The sequence below is a fragment of the Myotis lucifugus genome, unplaced genomic scaffold (assembly GCF_000147115.1).
Source record: "Myotis lucifugus unplaced genomic scaffold, Myoluc2.0 scaffold_105, whole genome shotgun sequence".
In the NCBI taxonomy this organism is placed as follows: domain Eukaryota; kingdom Metazoa; phylum Chordata; class Mammalia; order Chiroptera; family Vespertilionidae; genus Myotis; species Myotis lucifugus.
In genome coordinates, this window is record NW_005871153.1 from 1,042,737 (window position 1) to 1,057,613 (window position 14,877).

Genomic DNA, 14,877 nt, shown 5'->3' on the forward strand with positions numbered 1-14,877 from the left:
CCGGTTTGGCTCAGTGGATAGAGCGTCGGCCTGCGGACCGAAAGGGCTCAGGTTCGATTCCGGTCAAGGGCATGTACCTGGGTTGCGGGCACATCCCCAGTGGGAGATGTGCAGGAGGCAGCTGATGGATGTTTCTCTCTCATCGATGTTTCTAACTCTCTATCTCTCTCCCTTCCTCTCTGTAAAAAATCAATAAAATATTTAAAAAAAAAAAAAAAAAAAGATGAACTTCACAAAAAACAAACACTGTACACATATACTCTAATTGGACCACATATTAGCTGACTTTTTCAGGTAGATTGTGAATAGAAAGGTCACGTAAAAATTCACAAATATATTAAAGCTAGTATCTAGATCAGCCGTGGGCAAACTACGGCCCGCGGGCCGGAATCCGGCCCATTTGAAATGAATAAAACTAAAAAAAAAAAAAGACCGTACCCTTTTATGTAATGATGTTTACTTTGAATTTATATTAGTTCACACAAACACTCCATCCATGCTTTTGTTCCGGCCCTCCGGTCCAGTTTAAGAACCCATTGTGGCCCTCGAGTCAAAAAGTTTGCCCACCCCTGATCTAGATACTAGACCACTATTTATTTAGAGCCAATTAGATCTAGGAAATAGTTCAAAAATGTGTTTGTTTGCATTTCTTCAGAGCTTGGGTTAATAACATGAACTAATAGTAAGTTATACTCATGATTGAAATTCTGACTTTCAAATCTTTTAAACTTTCTTTTTCTGCTTATTGAATCCTCAGTACTTAAAATATAGATATGTCTTGCAAAAGGTACTTTTAGATTTCTACCAGAGAGGTGAGTTGATATGCTATTACACAGACAGCTTGTGGCAGAGTAACAATTAGTAATCTTTTTTTTTTTATTTATTTTATTTTATTTTATTTTTTTTTTAAATATATTTTAATGATTTTTTACAGAGAGGAAGGGAGAGAGATAGAGAGTTGGAAACATTGATGAGAGAGAAACATCGATCAGCTGCCTCCTGCACATCTCCTACTGGGGATGTGCCCGCAACCCAGGTACATGCCCCTGACCGGAATTGAACCTGGGACCCTTCAGTCCGAAGGCCGACGCTCTATCCACTGAGCCAAACCGGTTTAACAATTAGTAATCTTAAACTTACTAATTCATACTTGATGGTCTTTCTGCACCGTTCTTACTCGTTTCTGAGTGAAAGTAAACTATCTTTCAACAAATACATTTTCTGAGAGAAATATTATAGATTGCTATTACCTCTGGCTCAGGCTCAATTTTCCAACCCTTTCAATTTCTTTTAGAACTCTTTTAACTTTTATGCCTAGAGTATTAGACTAAGAAGTCTAGCTTCTGATTCTACTTCTGTCACTAATTGATAGAAAAATAAAAGTAAAATTTTTTTTCTAAAAACATTTGGGAAAATTTAAAAATAATATTTGAAGTTTGTTGAATTTTTTGATAAGTGGTCTTTTCTAATAGTAAATCTGTTAATATATTTTTTACTCCTATATTGGAGGAATTTTAAGTGTTAATGTGGCATCTTGACACTTATTAACCTAGGCAGCTACACATGGGTGTATAAATTATTCTGGCTGGTCTCAGAATTATGGAATCCTGGACATATCAGGATTGGAACCTAAAGTCATCTCTTTTTAGAACCAGTGGAATCAGAATCAAGCTATTACCAAGATACCAGAAGGCCTACCTAATACATATATTGGAACCTGGTTGATCAGATTCTAATAAAGCAGTATCTATTTTTCCATATCCTTTTGAGTTATGTGTACTTTGTCATTTCTCCTCACTTTGAGTTTGATAGGAATGATATGAGTCATCTTCAATGTATTTTTATTTTATACTGGAGGCCCGGTGCACGAAATTCGTGCACTGGTTTGGAGGGGGTGTCCCTCAGCCTGGCCTGCACCCTCTTGCAGTCTGGGAGCCCTTGGAGGCAGGAAAGGCTCCAGCCACCGCCGCTGCGTTCACCAGCTGTGAGCCCAGCTTCTGGGTGAGCGACGCTCCCCCTGTGAGAGTGCACTGACCACCAGGGTGCAGCTCCTGTGTTGAGTGCCTGCCCCCTGGTGGTCAGTGTGCATCATAGCGAGTGGTCGTTCCGCTGTTCGGTCGATTTACATATTAGCCTTCTATTATATAGGATTTTTGAACAGTTGAACTGGTATTTTAAAAATAGGATTTTTAAAAGTGTATGTGGAATTTTTTACTTTTTAAATTGACTTAAGAGAGAGAGAGAGATCGCTTTGTTGTTCCACTTACACTTTCTGTATGTGCCCTGACTAGGGATCGATTCTGCAACCTTGGCATATCAGGATGATGCTCTAACCAACTGAGCTAGCTTGCCAGGGCTTGAAAATAGGGGGACCCTTCCCCCCTCCCCACGTGGAAGTTCGTTCTGTGAGACTCTTTTCCCCTCCCCACGTGGGAGTCTGTACTTATTCTTCAATATATCTCCACCTTTGCTATACCATCTTCTGTTGTGGGTTCATTCTTCGACTCTGGTGGACAAAGAATCCGGGATCCAGTCAAAAAATTCTGTATCAGAAATAACACAGGCCAGTAAGCCAGGACAAGTGGAATAGGGAAACCGTGATGGTTAAATAGCAGTTTGGAGCCATCTAGTAAATCCTATCTCCCCTAAACCAAGGACACTTACGAGTAAATGATTTGCCCTAACTGGTTTGGCTCAGTGGGAAGAGCGTCGGCCTGTGGACTGAAGGGTCCCAGGTTCAATTTCAGTCAAGGGCAACAACCAGGGTTATGGGCTCAATCCCCAGTGTGGAGCGTGCAGGAGGCAAAGGCAACCAATCAGTGATTCTCTTTTAGCATTGATGTTTCTAACTCTCTCTCCCCCTCCTTTCCTCTCTGAAATCAATAAAAATATATTTATTTTTAAAAAAGAAAATAGGATATTCTTTCAAATAATTTTATCATTTTTTCTTCTCGCTTTATTAGAACAATATAAAATAAAATATTGCCCTACATCGCTGCATTTATACTTTTTCCTTTTTTACCTTTTCACCTGCATTTTTGTTGATCTGATAGTCTGTGCTTACCTGCTTCTTAAATCATTTAATTTTAATTCTCATAAAATTAATGTAGATATATGTAAAATGTATAGAATCAGTCAGAAGACTACATTTTTATAATTAAATGCTATTACAAACTATGGGATTATTCTTGGACACAGAATCATAATTTTTTTTATAACCAGGAGGGACTGCAAGTATTTTGTCCAACCTCATTTTACAGATAGTTTAAAGCAGGCAAGTTTGGAATTTTAAAATAATTATTTTGTATTTTTTTGAAATAGGACGTGAGCTGCAATGAAATTCAAACAATACCTTCTCAAATTGGTAATTTGGAGGCCTTGAGAGACCTCAACCTCAGAAGAAATCACTTAGTACGTTTGCCAGAAGGTAAGAAACTGTGAAATAATTGTTTTATTATTATTTATCTTTTTACTTTAAAGATCACTGAGACTGATGGGCATAAGACAAAAATGTATGGAGTTACAGCCAATGTTTGAGATGTAATGGTTTACTTAATATGTTATCTCTTCCATTGTGAATTTTAAAAGGTAGACTCTTCAGTGATAAGTTCCAAGAACTGTTGACCAGTGATTGTATTTTTAAATCCTGTCAACTGATGTAATTGATGACTCAGGGTTGGGTCACTGAAGTTTCAGTAAGCATAACTACTTGGGAGCACATATAACATTTTTGATAGGGGATAGTTTAGTAAAACAAAAAACATTCCTGTAATTAGCTCTGACTTAAAAATGGACTTTACTTGAACTTAATAACTTTATTCTTCACTGGAAATGTTCAAATAGAGGCTAATTAACCACTTGGAGATGATGTATAGAAGAGTGAATAATGAATAGAGTGAGAGACTGCAGTAGGAGACTGACTATAAGCTCTGGTGTATGTATTTGAATGATAAAAATGATTAAACAAATTAGTGTAATTAGCATTCTTTTTTTTTAATATATCTTATTGATTTTTTACAAAGAGAAAGGGAGAGGAATAGAGAGTCAGAAACATCGATGAGAGAGAAACATCGATCAGCTGCCTCCTGCACGCCCCCTACTGGGGATGTGCCCGCAACCAAGGTACATGCCCTTGACCGGAATTGAACCTGGGACCCTTCAGTCCACAGGCCGGTGCTCTATCCACTGAGCCAAACCGGCAGGGCAGCAATCTTTTAAAAATACAAATTCATGAAAGAAGAAGCTATAAAAGAAAGTGAAAATAAGGAGAATCATTAATTTATTAGATCAGATATTTCTTTAATTTTATTATGGAAAATTTCCATATATAAGTGAGAGAGCACAATGAATCACCCAACTAAAGTAGTCATCAGCTCATGGCAATTATTGTTTCATCTGTATGCCCATCCACTTTTCCTTACTTTATCCTCTAGATTAATTTGAAATGACTTACAGAAATTCATCTGTAAACATTTCAGAATGCATATCAAAAAGATAAGGAATGTTCAGAAGGTATTTGTATGACAATGATTCTCTAGATTCTTTGACAAAAATGACTTCTAGTGTATAGTAAATATTGAATTAACTAATGATACTTTTGCTTTACTGTATAATCCAAATGTTTACACCATTTGATCCAGTATATTTACTGGATATTAAATATTATACAGCAGTATGAAATTTAGTTCTAACATACTAGTGTAGGTTTGTCATTTTGGATCCCAAGTAAGCATCTCCAAAAGTGACTTGCCAGTCCAATTTAATACACTTACTGCAACCACACTACCCCAAAATCCTGCTTATCTTTCCTCTCACTAGACTTGTCCAGTTACCTTTCAACTTTGTATCTTCAGAGCCTTCATTTTTTCCTAGTTCTGCTTTCTATCACCTCTGGAATGTGATTGAAGGCCTCAGCAGAACTGACCAAAGTCATGACCCAGGGCCTTATAACCCCAAATTTTTATCTAGGATTACCCCTTAACTCAGGACCCATCTACTATGGTTGATCTTTAAAGGCTTACTAAATAAGTCTGTAATAATACTGCCTTAATGTGAAATCAATTAATGGAAACAGTGGGTTTTAGTGAAAATGGAAATTTGAGGTTTCAGATGACAACTGCAATTTAATAGTTTTATCATCTAATATGTTCCTATGTCATATTTTGAATGCATATTACCAAGAAAATTGTGAACTTAACAACTGAGCCAAACCGGCTAGGGCTTAACAAATAGTTTCAAAAAAATTTTTTAAAATCAGTTTATCTTGTAACCTCAGCATATTCAGTTAAACTGAGATGGCCAGAAAACTTGATTCCAAGTTAGTGTAGAAGTTCATGTTAATTAGGTGGTCTCTAACATAATTCAGTAGATAAAATATTGTATCCTTTGTTATGTTGCCCTTTTGATTTTAACTAATTATAATTTTTAGCAAATAATATCAAGAAGTCATCTACACTAATAAAAGAGAAAGATGCAAATTGACTGTACCTTTGCGACACCACCAGCCAATCAGGAGTGAGTATGCAAATTAACCCAACAAAGATGGCAGGTTAATTTGCATACACAGGCGCCAAGCGGCTGGGGGCAGGGCGGCTGCTTGCGCGCACGCTGGCACCAAGCGGCCTGGATCCCGGAGACAGGCATCCTCGGGACCCAGGCCGCTCTGAGCCTGTAGGCCCAGAGCAGCCGCAGTCCTGGAACGACTCCTGGCCACACCAGGCCTACCCACGCAGGCACCAAGCAGCCGGGGGCGGGGCGGGACACCCGCCGTGCGACACGGAGGGCGTTCTCACCCGCCAGCCGCTCCAGGCCTATGCATGCAGGCGCCGAGCGGCCGTGGGCGTTCCCATCCCCCTGGCTGCTCCAAGCCTACCCGCGCAGGCGCCGAGCAGCCTGGGTCCCGGGGACGCCACTGGAGTGTCCGGTCCTCTCAGCCCGGCCAGCGGGTGGCTGAAGTTCCCAGTCCTTTGTGTTTCTGCAGCCCCAGGACTGGAAACGAAAACCGAGTGTGGGGAGCACCAGGAATTCTGGGAATCGTGGTTCTGGTGGCAGCCCCTGGCCGGAAGTGGAAGCCCAGAGCAAGGGGAGCACCAGGAATGCTGGGAATCATAGTTCTGGTGGCAGACGCATTGTGGGATTTCCTAGACACTCACAGTGGTTCTCAACCTTCCTAATGCCGAGACCCTTTAATACAGTTCCTCATGTTGTGGTGACCCCCAACCATAAAATTATTTTCGTTGCTACTTCATAACTGTAATTTTGCTACTGTTATGAATCGTAATGTAAATATCTGATACTAGAGGACCGGTGCACAAAAATTTGTGCACTCGGGGGGGGGGGTCCCTCAGCCCAGCCTGCACCCATTTGCAGTCCAGAACCCCTTGGGGGATGTCCACCTGTTGACTTAGGCCCACTCCCTGGGGGATCAGGCCTAAGCTTGCAGTCAAACATCCTTCTGGCAGCCAGGGAGCCCTCAGGGGATGTCCGACTAAAAGCTTAGGCCCCCGAGGGATTGGGCCTAAACCGTTAGTTGGACATTCTTAGTGCTGCCACCTAGGTGGGAGAGGCTCCTGCCACCACCTCTGCACTGGCCAGCCATGAGCCAACTTCTGGATGAGTGGCACTCCACATATGGAAGTTCACTGACCACCAGGGGTCAGCTCCTGCATTGAGCGTCTGCCCCCTGGTGGCCAGTGCGCATCATAGCAACCAGCCATTCTGCCATTCAGTCAATTTGTATATTAGCCTTTTATTATTATACTAGAGGCCCGGTGCACAAAAATTTGTGCACTTGGGGAGTGGGGGGGGGTCCCTCAGCCCGGCCTGTGCCCTCTTGCAGTCTGGGACCCCTCAGGAGATAACGACCTGCTGGCTTAGGCCTGCTCCCGGGTGGCAGAGGGCAGGCCCAATCCCTAGGTGCAGCCCCTGGTTGGGCTCAGAGCAGGGCTGATTGGGGAGTTGGGGCGCCACCCCCTGTCATGCACAGAGCAGGGCGGATCAGGAGGTTGCGATGCCACCCTCAGTCACGCTCAGGGTGGGGCCGATTGGGGGGTTGGGGCACCGCCCCCTGTCACACTCAAGGCAGGGTTGATGGGGAGGTTGCGGCGCCACCCCCTGTCACGCACAGAGCAGGGCCCATCAGGGGGTTGGGGAGCTCCCCCCTGTCATGCACAGAGCAGGGCCGATCAGGGGGTTGAGGAGCTCCCCCCTGTCACGCACAGAGCAGGGCTGATCAGGGGGTTGGGGAGCTCTCCCCTGTCACTGACAGAGTAGGGCCGATAGGGGAGTTAGGGCACCGCCCCCTGTCACACACAGAGCAGGGCGGATCAGGGGGTTGGGGCGCCGCCCTCTATCACCCACAGAGCAGGGCCGATCAGGGGGTTGGGGCACCGCCACTGTCACACTCAGGACAGGGCCGATGGGGAGGTTATGGCTCTACCCCGTCACACACAGAGCAGGGCCCATGGAGGGGTGGGGGTTGGGGCGCCGCACCCTGTCCCACACAGAGCAGGGCCCATCAGGGGGTTGGGGCGCCTTCCCCTGTCACGAACAGACCAGGGCGGATAGGGAGGTTGTGGCCCCGCCCCCTGTCACACACAGAGCCGCAGGGTGATCAGGGGGTTTGGGCGCTGCCCCCTGTCATGCTGATCCGGTGCCAGGAGGCCTCGCGGCTCTGCTGATCCCGGTGCTGGGAGGCATATTACCCTTTTACTATATAGGATAGAGGCCTGGAGGCCGGCTGGTTTGCCCTGAAGGGTGTCCTGGATCAGGGTGGGGGTCCCCACTGGGGTGCCTGGCCAGCCTGGATGAGGGGATGATGGCTGTTTGCAGCTGGTCACACATCCTTCAGGGTGGGGATCCCCACTGGGGTGCCTGGCCAGTCTGGGTGAGGGGCTGAGGGCTGCTTACAGGCTGGTGGTTGTTGACTGAAGCTCCCAACCGCTCCTTTTTTTTCTCTTTTTTTAATTTTATTCTGGGCCAGCTTTAGCTCTGGCTCTAGCTCTGAGGCTTCGTATCTGGTTTGTTTGCCGTTCTATAATCGAAACAATGTATAACTTCAGCTCTGAGATCCCGGCAGGCTGAAAGCTGGTTTCTGGGGTTTTGTTTAGCTTCTTATTTGCAACATAGTACATAGTTGCTTAGAGTTGCAACTCAGAGGCCGGCAAGTCAGGCGGGGAACGTTGGAGTCTGCAGTCACTGGAGCAAGCAAGCCTCATGTTCGCTTCCAGCTGCCTGGCTGCCGGCCGCCATCTTGGCTGACAGTTAATTTGCATAAGGATATGCTGATTAGCCAATGGGAAGGGTAGCGGTCGTACGCTAATTACCATGTTTCTCTTTTATTAGTGTAGATAGGATGTCCCTATTTCCCCCCTTTTGCCCCCTCTACCCAGCTCTTGCCCCCCACTTCTCTCTGGCCATCACCATACTGTTGTCTGTGTCCATGGGTTGTGCATATAGTTTCTTTGGCTAATCCCTTCTTTAAATTCATTTCTTTAAATTTTTATTTTCAGATAAGTGCTTATAACTGCACTATTATATATTTTCTATGATATCATTTAGAATTAAGATATGTTTTAATTGAACCCTTGTAAATTTTAGCACAATTTAATAAATTATGCTAGAAGCAATTAGGAGATTTTTCATGTAATGCAGATACATTTCAATTAATATTTTATTAATTTTTAATTTTTTAATATTTTAATTTGTAATAATCTCATACATGTAAAAAATCCTATAAAATACTACAGCATATTGTATTACCCTTCACCCAGTTTCTTAGGTGTAAATAATTTAAACATAACCATTATACAACTAACAAAATTTGGAATATATTTTTCTTATAATCTCTTTACTGTTACTTGATCCATTTACTTTGTTTTTGTTAATCTTCACCCAAGGATATTTTTCCATTGAATTTTAGAGAGAGTGAAGGGAAAGGGAGAGACACATTGATTGGTTGCCTCCTGCACATGCTCTGATAGGGACTGGGGATCAAGCCAGCAACTGAGGTACATTCCCTTGACTGGAATCTAACCTGGGACCCTTCAGTCCAAGGGCTCTACCCACTGAGCAAAACAGGCTGCAGCTTAATTCATTTACTTTTAATCTATATGTGTCTTTATATTTAAAGTGGGTTTTGTTTTTAATTCACCCTCATAATCTGTCTTTTAATTGGTGCATTTATGCCACTGACTTTCAGAGTGCTTACTGATAGAGTTACTGCTATATCTGGCGGCTTCTGGGGCTTGCAGCCTGGGACCGGATCAGGTCCCGGGTGGCAGGCAAGCGGCTTTTGGCGTCCCCCACGGGGGCCTGGATGGCGGCTGGTGCTGGCGGCTGGCGCTGTACCGCCCTGCCTGCAGTATGCAAATTAGCTGCCATCTTTGTTGGCGGTTAATTTGTATATCTTGCTGATTAGCCAATGGGAGGCGTAGCAAAGGTACGGTCAATTACCAAATTTGACTATTATTATTTAGGATGCTATATGTGTTTTCCAGTGGTCGCAATCCACAGGCTGCGAACCGCTGCGAGCAAAGTGAGCCTGGAGCAAGTTACTGTTGCGGGTGGGGGATGGAGGGAAAGCAAAGGTGAGAAACATAAGTAAAGTCAGAGTGTCGAGGAAAAATTAAAAGGAAGATATCCTGCAACTTCCAGGAAATCTCCAACAATGGAGCAAAGAAAAAAAAAAGACCTCTACTATTCTGTGAGCACCAAACCAAACTGGGTTGGGGTCTCAGACAATTTGCTCATATGATTGCAAAGACAAATAGAAACTCCAGATTGGAGAGGGCTCCCCTGAGGGGTCCCAGATTGGAGAGGGTGCAGGTCGGGCTGAGGGACCCACCCCTGTGCACAAATCTTCGTGCACTGGGCCCCTAGTATACAAATAATATCGAAAAGCTTAAAATAAATAATAGCATTTACCCTGCCTCAAACTATCCCCTTCCCCAATTTAAAGGGCCAGAAGTACCTACCTTCAATTCCCTTGACACTTTTTACTGGTATTTGTTGACATATTTCTAATTATGTGCTTTTACAGTTATTGCTGGATTTATCAACTTTGACAGATGTTAGTTTTCTGTAATGGTAGATGAGGATTTAATTTCCTTACATTATTACCATTATATCTTTACTTCCCTCTTCGTATTTTCACAGTGTGATTTTTATCACAACTTTCGATTAAATTGTTATTCATTGTGTACATTATTATAATGATATAAATATTGTTCCCTGCCAATTAAAATAATGTACTCTGATTTCATTTTCTTCCTTGTGTATCTTATTTTTATTGTTTTTTTTCTAGAGTTAGTAATTTCTTTGTTTCTTTTCATTTGTTTGCTTATTTAGGTAACTATGGTTAATTCCTCCCTCTTTTTCCAGCATCCTTATTAGTCAAACCAATGAGATTACCTATCATTTTTTTTATTCCCTGCATATCTCCCTATTGAGCCTTTATTCCTTCTCTTCCAATGTGGACTGGTTGTTCTGTTATTGCTGCCCAGCTTTCTTCATTCTGTATTGAATACTCTTATTCCTGGATTCCATGTCTTTCTCTTTATTACTTTTTTTTTTAAAATTTCAGCTTTATTAAGGTATAATTGACAAATAATTCCTCTTTCTTACTTCCTCATTTTGCTGGAGGGCATCTTCTAGTAGTTTCTTGAGAATGTGTTATAGGAAAACTTTTTTTTCTTTAATCCTCATTGAGGAATGAGACTATTTTTTTCCTTTGATTTTTAGAGAAAGTGCAAGGGAGGGAGGAGGAGCAGAGAGAGAGAGAAAGAGAAACATCAGTGTGAGAGAGGTACATTGATTGGTTGCCTTCCATGTGCCCAGGGATTGAACCTGCAATTAGGTGCACAGGCCAACACTCTAACCATTGAGCAGCGCTGGCCAGTGCAGGAAAACATTTTTTAAATAGATTTCTTATTTATTTTATTTTTATATTTATTTATTTATTTTAGGAAAACATTTTTTGATACTTCACTTGGAAAGATACATCTTTATTCTATACTTACCCTTCATTAATAATTTGGTTATAGATTCTAGATTGAAAATTATTTCCTCTCAGGATTTTCAGGTCTTTTTCACTTTTAGCTTTCAGTATTAAAAATTAATGGTTGAAAATTTGATGCTATTCCTAATTCCAGTCCATTATTTGTGACACATTGTTTTTCTCTCGGGAAGATTTTAATTAAGATCTTCCCTTTTTTCATATGCTCTGAAAGTTATGATGATGTGCCATAGTATGAGTTTTTTTACTTGGTGGGCCTCTTTCCAAACCAGAGATTCACATCTTTAGTTCTGGAAAATTGTTTTACACCTTTTTTTTAAATACTTTTTAAAAATTATCATATAGTAAAATTGACTTCTTAGGGGGGTATAGTACAGTTCCATGAATTTTAACTTATTTTTTATGCAACTACCACCACAGTCAAGATACCTAAATATCCCATCACTTCAAAAAAAAGCTCCCTTTTAAAATTACACTCACCCCTCACCTCCTATTTTGTTCTCCATAGTTTGTCTTTTCTAAAATGTCAGATAAATGGAATCATATATGCATTTTCATGTTGATTTCTTTCACCCAATTTGAAACCTTCCCATGTTTGTTTTTTCACTTTTCAGAAAATTTCCTTTTTCCTATATACCTTAATTGAACAGTAATATCTTTTAGATGATCATACAGTCACCAAAAGCTTCCTAGTTTTAAGGAAGTTAATAAAATACCTTGAAGGGTTTTTACCAGGAGTGAAAAGTGAGATACCTTGCAGCTCCTGGTAGTCAGGTCACAGGTTTTTTTAATGGATCTTGGTTCTGTTCCTACAGTATGGAAACCTGTGCATCTCAAACTTGTTCTTTATACAGGCTATCATCTGATCCCTTTGTTATCCCCATCTTTCTCTGGTATCAGGCCTTCAACTTTCTGTAGTTCTGTGAGGAGTCAAACAGCTTGCTTTCATTAGTATTCCTGTCTGTAGCATCTAGATTTTATTTTATACCACTTTTGCTATATCACTTAATCACTAAGAAAGAATGGAAGTAAATACTTATATTAAATCCACTATATTTCACTAGAAGCTCCTGTCAAAATTGTCTTGTTTTGAAATATCATTAATTGTTCGTTTCCATTTTATCTCTTTGCAGAGCTGGCAGAGTTGCCTTTGATACGGTTAGACTTCTCCTGCAATAAAATTACAGCAATCCCTGTTTGTTATCGGAACCTCAAGCACCTACAGATGATTGCCCTAGATAACAATCCATTACAGTCTCCTCCTGCACAGGTAAATCATCGTTTATTTGAAGTATGTTATGAACTTTTTCGGCAAAGAATGAAACTTTTTTTTTTAATTATTTTTTTTTTATTGCTTAAAGCATTACAAAGGGTATTACATATGTGTCCTTTTTTTTCCCCCCCGCCAAGAATGAAACTTTATGCATTTGTCTTTCTGTTGGAAATTAAGTTCTTTTAAAATGCATACACTTATGTATTCGTTAGAAGCCTTGACTAAATAGTGTGGAAGATAGATACAGTGTCCAGAAGTGTTTTTTCCTTTGATTAAATTGACTTTTTAAAAAACTTGCGGGATTCTTCTGTAAAGTTTTTTCTAATGAAATTTGAGTTAATTTTTTTCTGGTAAAATTTGAATCTAGAGACAAATAAAAATACTTAGCTTTCAGAACTAATGACTATCAGCACATCTCTTCTTACCAGTGTTTTTGTACCTTCCTGTTTTCTAAAATCTTAAGTTCCTTTATTTATTTAGTTTGGTCATTTGCTTAGTAGTGACTGAAATGAAATTATTTTAAATAAAGTAATTATGGGTAGTGTTACATATATATTCTAAACATTGTACAATCTAAAAAATATTTACCAACCTGTAGCTTTTTTACTCTACAATCAACTGATGGTACAAGCCTCTGTATAGCAACTATAAAACTTCCCTATGAGTAAACACATAACTATAGAAGGGTCTCATAATCCTAAAGATTTTGTGTTTTGACTTCTGGGACAGAAGCCAACAAGTAGCAACAGATATATATATAGCTTTAATATTTAAACATTTCCTGCTTTTCTTTCTGACAGAATGTACAATGGAGAACATAATAGTACATGATTGTTGGATTCCTAAAAGCAAAAGTTGCTAATATAATTCATGTGGGAGCAATGCTTTAAATTCCTGACTATGCCTAACTAATAATAAATTTGCTTGATATTCTGTTTGTAATCATAAATTATTTTATATGTCACTGAGACTTATTAGTATCTAGAAAATAGAGCCTATATTTATATCATTTAAATACCTAAAATAACAAATAATATAATTTGTTAAAAATGAGTGTTAGATTTTTAGTATTTGTACTTAATAGAAATGCCTTCTGTTTCCAATATACATTAAGTAAAAAGCTGATTGTGATTAAAAAAGGGACACATTTCAGATGAGTAACAATTTGATTGCATGTATGTGTTACTTTATTTAGATATGCATAAAAGGCAAAATTCACATATTTAAGTACCTGAACATACAAGCTTGTAAGATTGCTCCAGATCTGCCAGATTATGATAGGAGACCCTTGGGTTTTGGCTCCTGGTGAGTATGTTCTTTTTTTTTTTAATTGTCATATTCTGTCTCACAAGAAATAAAATATACTAGACCCTTAAATCTGCCTGAATGTTTGACTATAAGGAAATGACCTATTTTGACACTATTTTTCTCAGAATACTTATATTAAGTAAAATGTTGATTAGTTAGATAATGGCAAAGCGTAGCTCTAATCAGGGTTTCTCAACCTCAACACTTTTTGTTATTTTGGACCAGTTAATTCTTTGTTGTGAGGAGCTGTCCTATACATTGGAAGATATTTAGCAGCATCCCTGGCTTCTATTGTACTCTCCCAGTATGACAAACAAACAATGTCTCCAGACATTGCCAAATATCCCCTCAGAGGGATGGGGGGGTGGGGGGGTCTGCAATTGAAAACCACTGGTCCAAGTGATTTGAATATTAACCTAGCTCTTCTCTTAACTAGCTCTGTGATTTAGGCAAATCTCTCAAACTTTTTATGCTTCATTTTTCCTATAGGGAGTGAAGAGATTGGAATTGATGTCACTTTGGGATCTAAAAAATCAATTAAAGAAAAGATGTACAAAAAATAAAAGTAGCTTTTATTTTATATATACCAATTGATTTTTCTCCCCTGGAGTTAGTAATTCTTGCTAAGTTAAAGTTTTCCCCCCTGTGAAATAACAGAATAGGAACATTAAACTGCTACTCTACCTTTGAGATTTGAGTGTAAGACAATTAATAGTGCGTCCTGGTAGCTACATGTGAGGGTAGCCTAAAGACACTAAGGAGGAAGTATCGTCCCCTATATGGATAATGAGCTTTAGCTAGGGGCTGCAGTGCTAATTGTAGACCCTGTGATTCTGTCCTTTGTCTTAGCCCAATTTTTTTTACTATAGCAATCATCATCAGATTACTTTAAAACATACATAAAAAACAACAACAAACTAACAAGAGACTTGTGTGTTTCTAAGAGATAAAAGAAAGCTTGGATCAGTGGAGAAACCTTTTCTAAATGCAAAGTCTAAATAGCATAAATATGTCATGTCTCTCCAAAGGAGTTACGATACTTCATTTGTAATGGTTTCACAATGTGCTAGAAATTTTAAAATATACATATATGTATATTGGGGCCCGGTGCACGAAATTTGTGCACCGGTGGGGTCTCTAGGCCTGGCTGGCGATTAGGGTTGATCAGGGCCGGGCTGATCGGGGCCTGCCGGCCACGGGGAGGGACAGGGTGTGGAAGGTTGGCCACCAGCCCAAGAAAGGAGCCGGCCCTTGGCCCCCGTGGGAAAGGGGCTGCATCCAC

General features: G+C 40.4%; 1 protein-coding gene across 10 annotated transcripts in view; it reads left to right on the forward strand.

Annotated features, from left to right (window-relative positions):
• LRCH3 (leucine rich repeats and calponin homology domain containing 3) overlaps positions 1-14,877 on the forward strand; it is a 104,964-nt gene that overhangs the window by 34,681 nt on the left and 55,406 nt on the right. For all 10 annotated transcript variants that reach the window (XM_023757328.1, XM_023757322.1, XM_023757324.1 and 7 more), the window contains exons 4-6: positions 3,322-3,427; positions 12,148-12,284; positions 13,483-13,592. In XM_023757328.1, the coding sequence (XP_023613096.1) occupies positions 3,322-3,427; positions 12,148-12,284; positions 13,483-13,592 (353 nt within the window). The remainder of the gene's footprint in view (positions 1-3,321; positions 3,428-12,147; positions 12,285-13,482; positions 13,593-14,877) is intronic.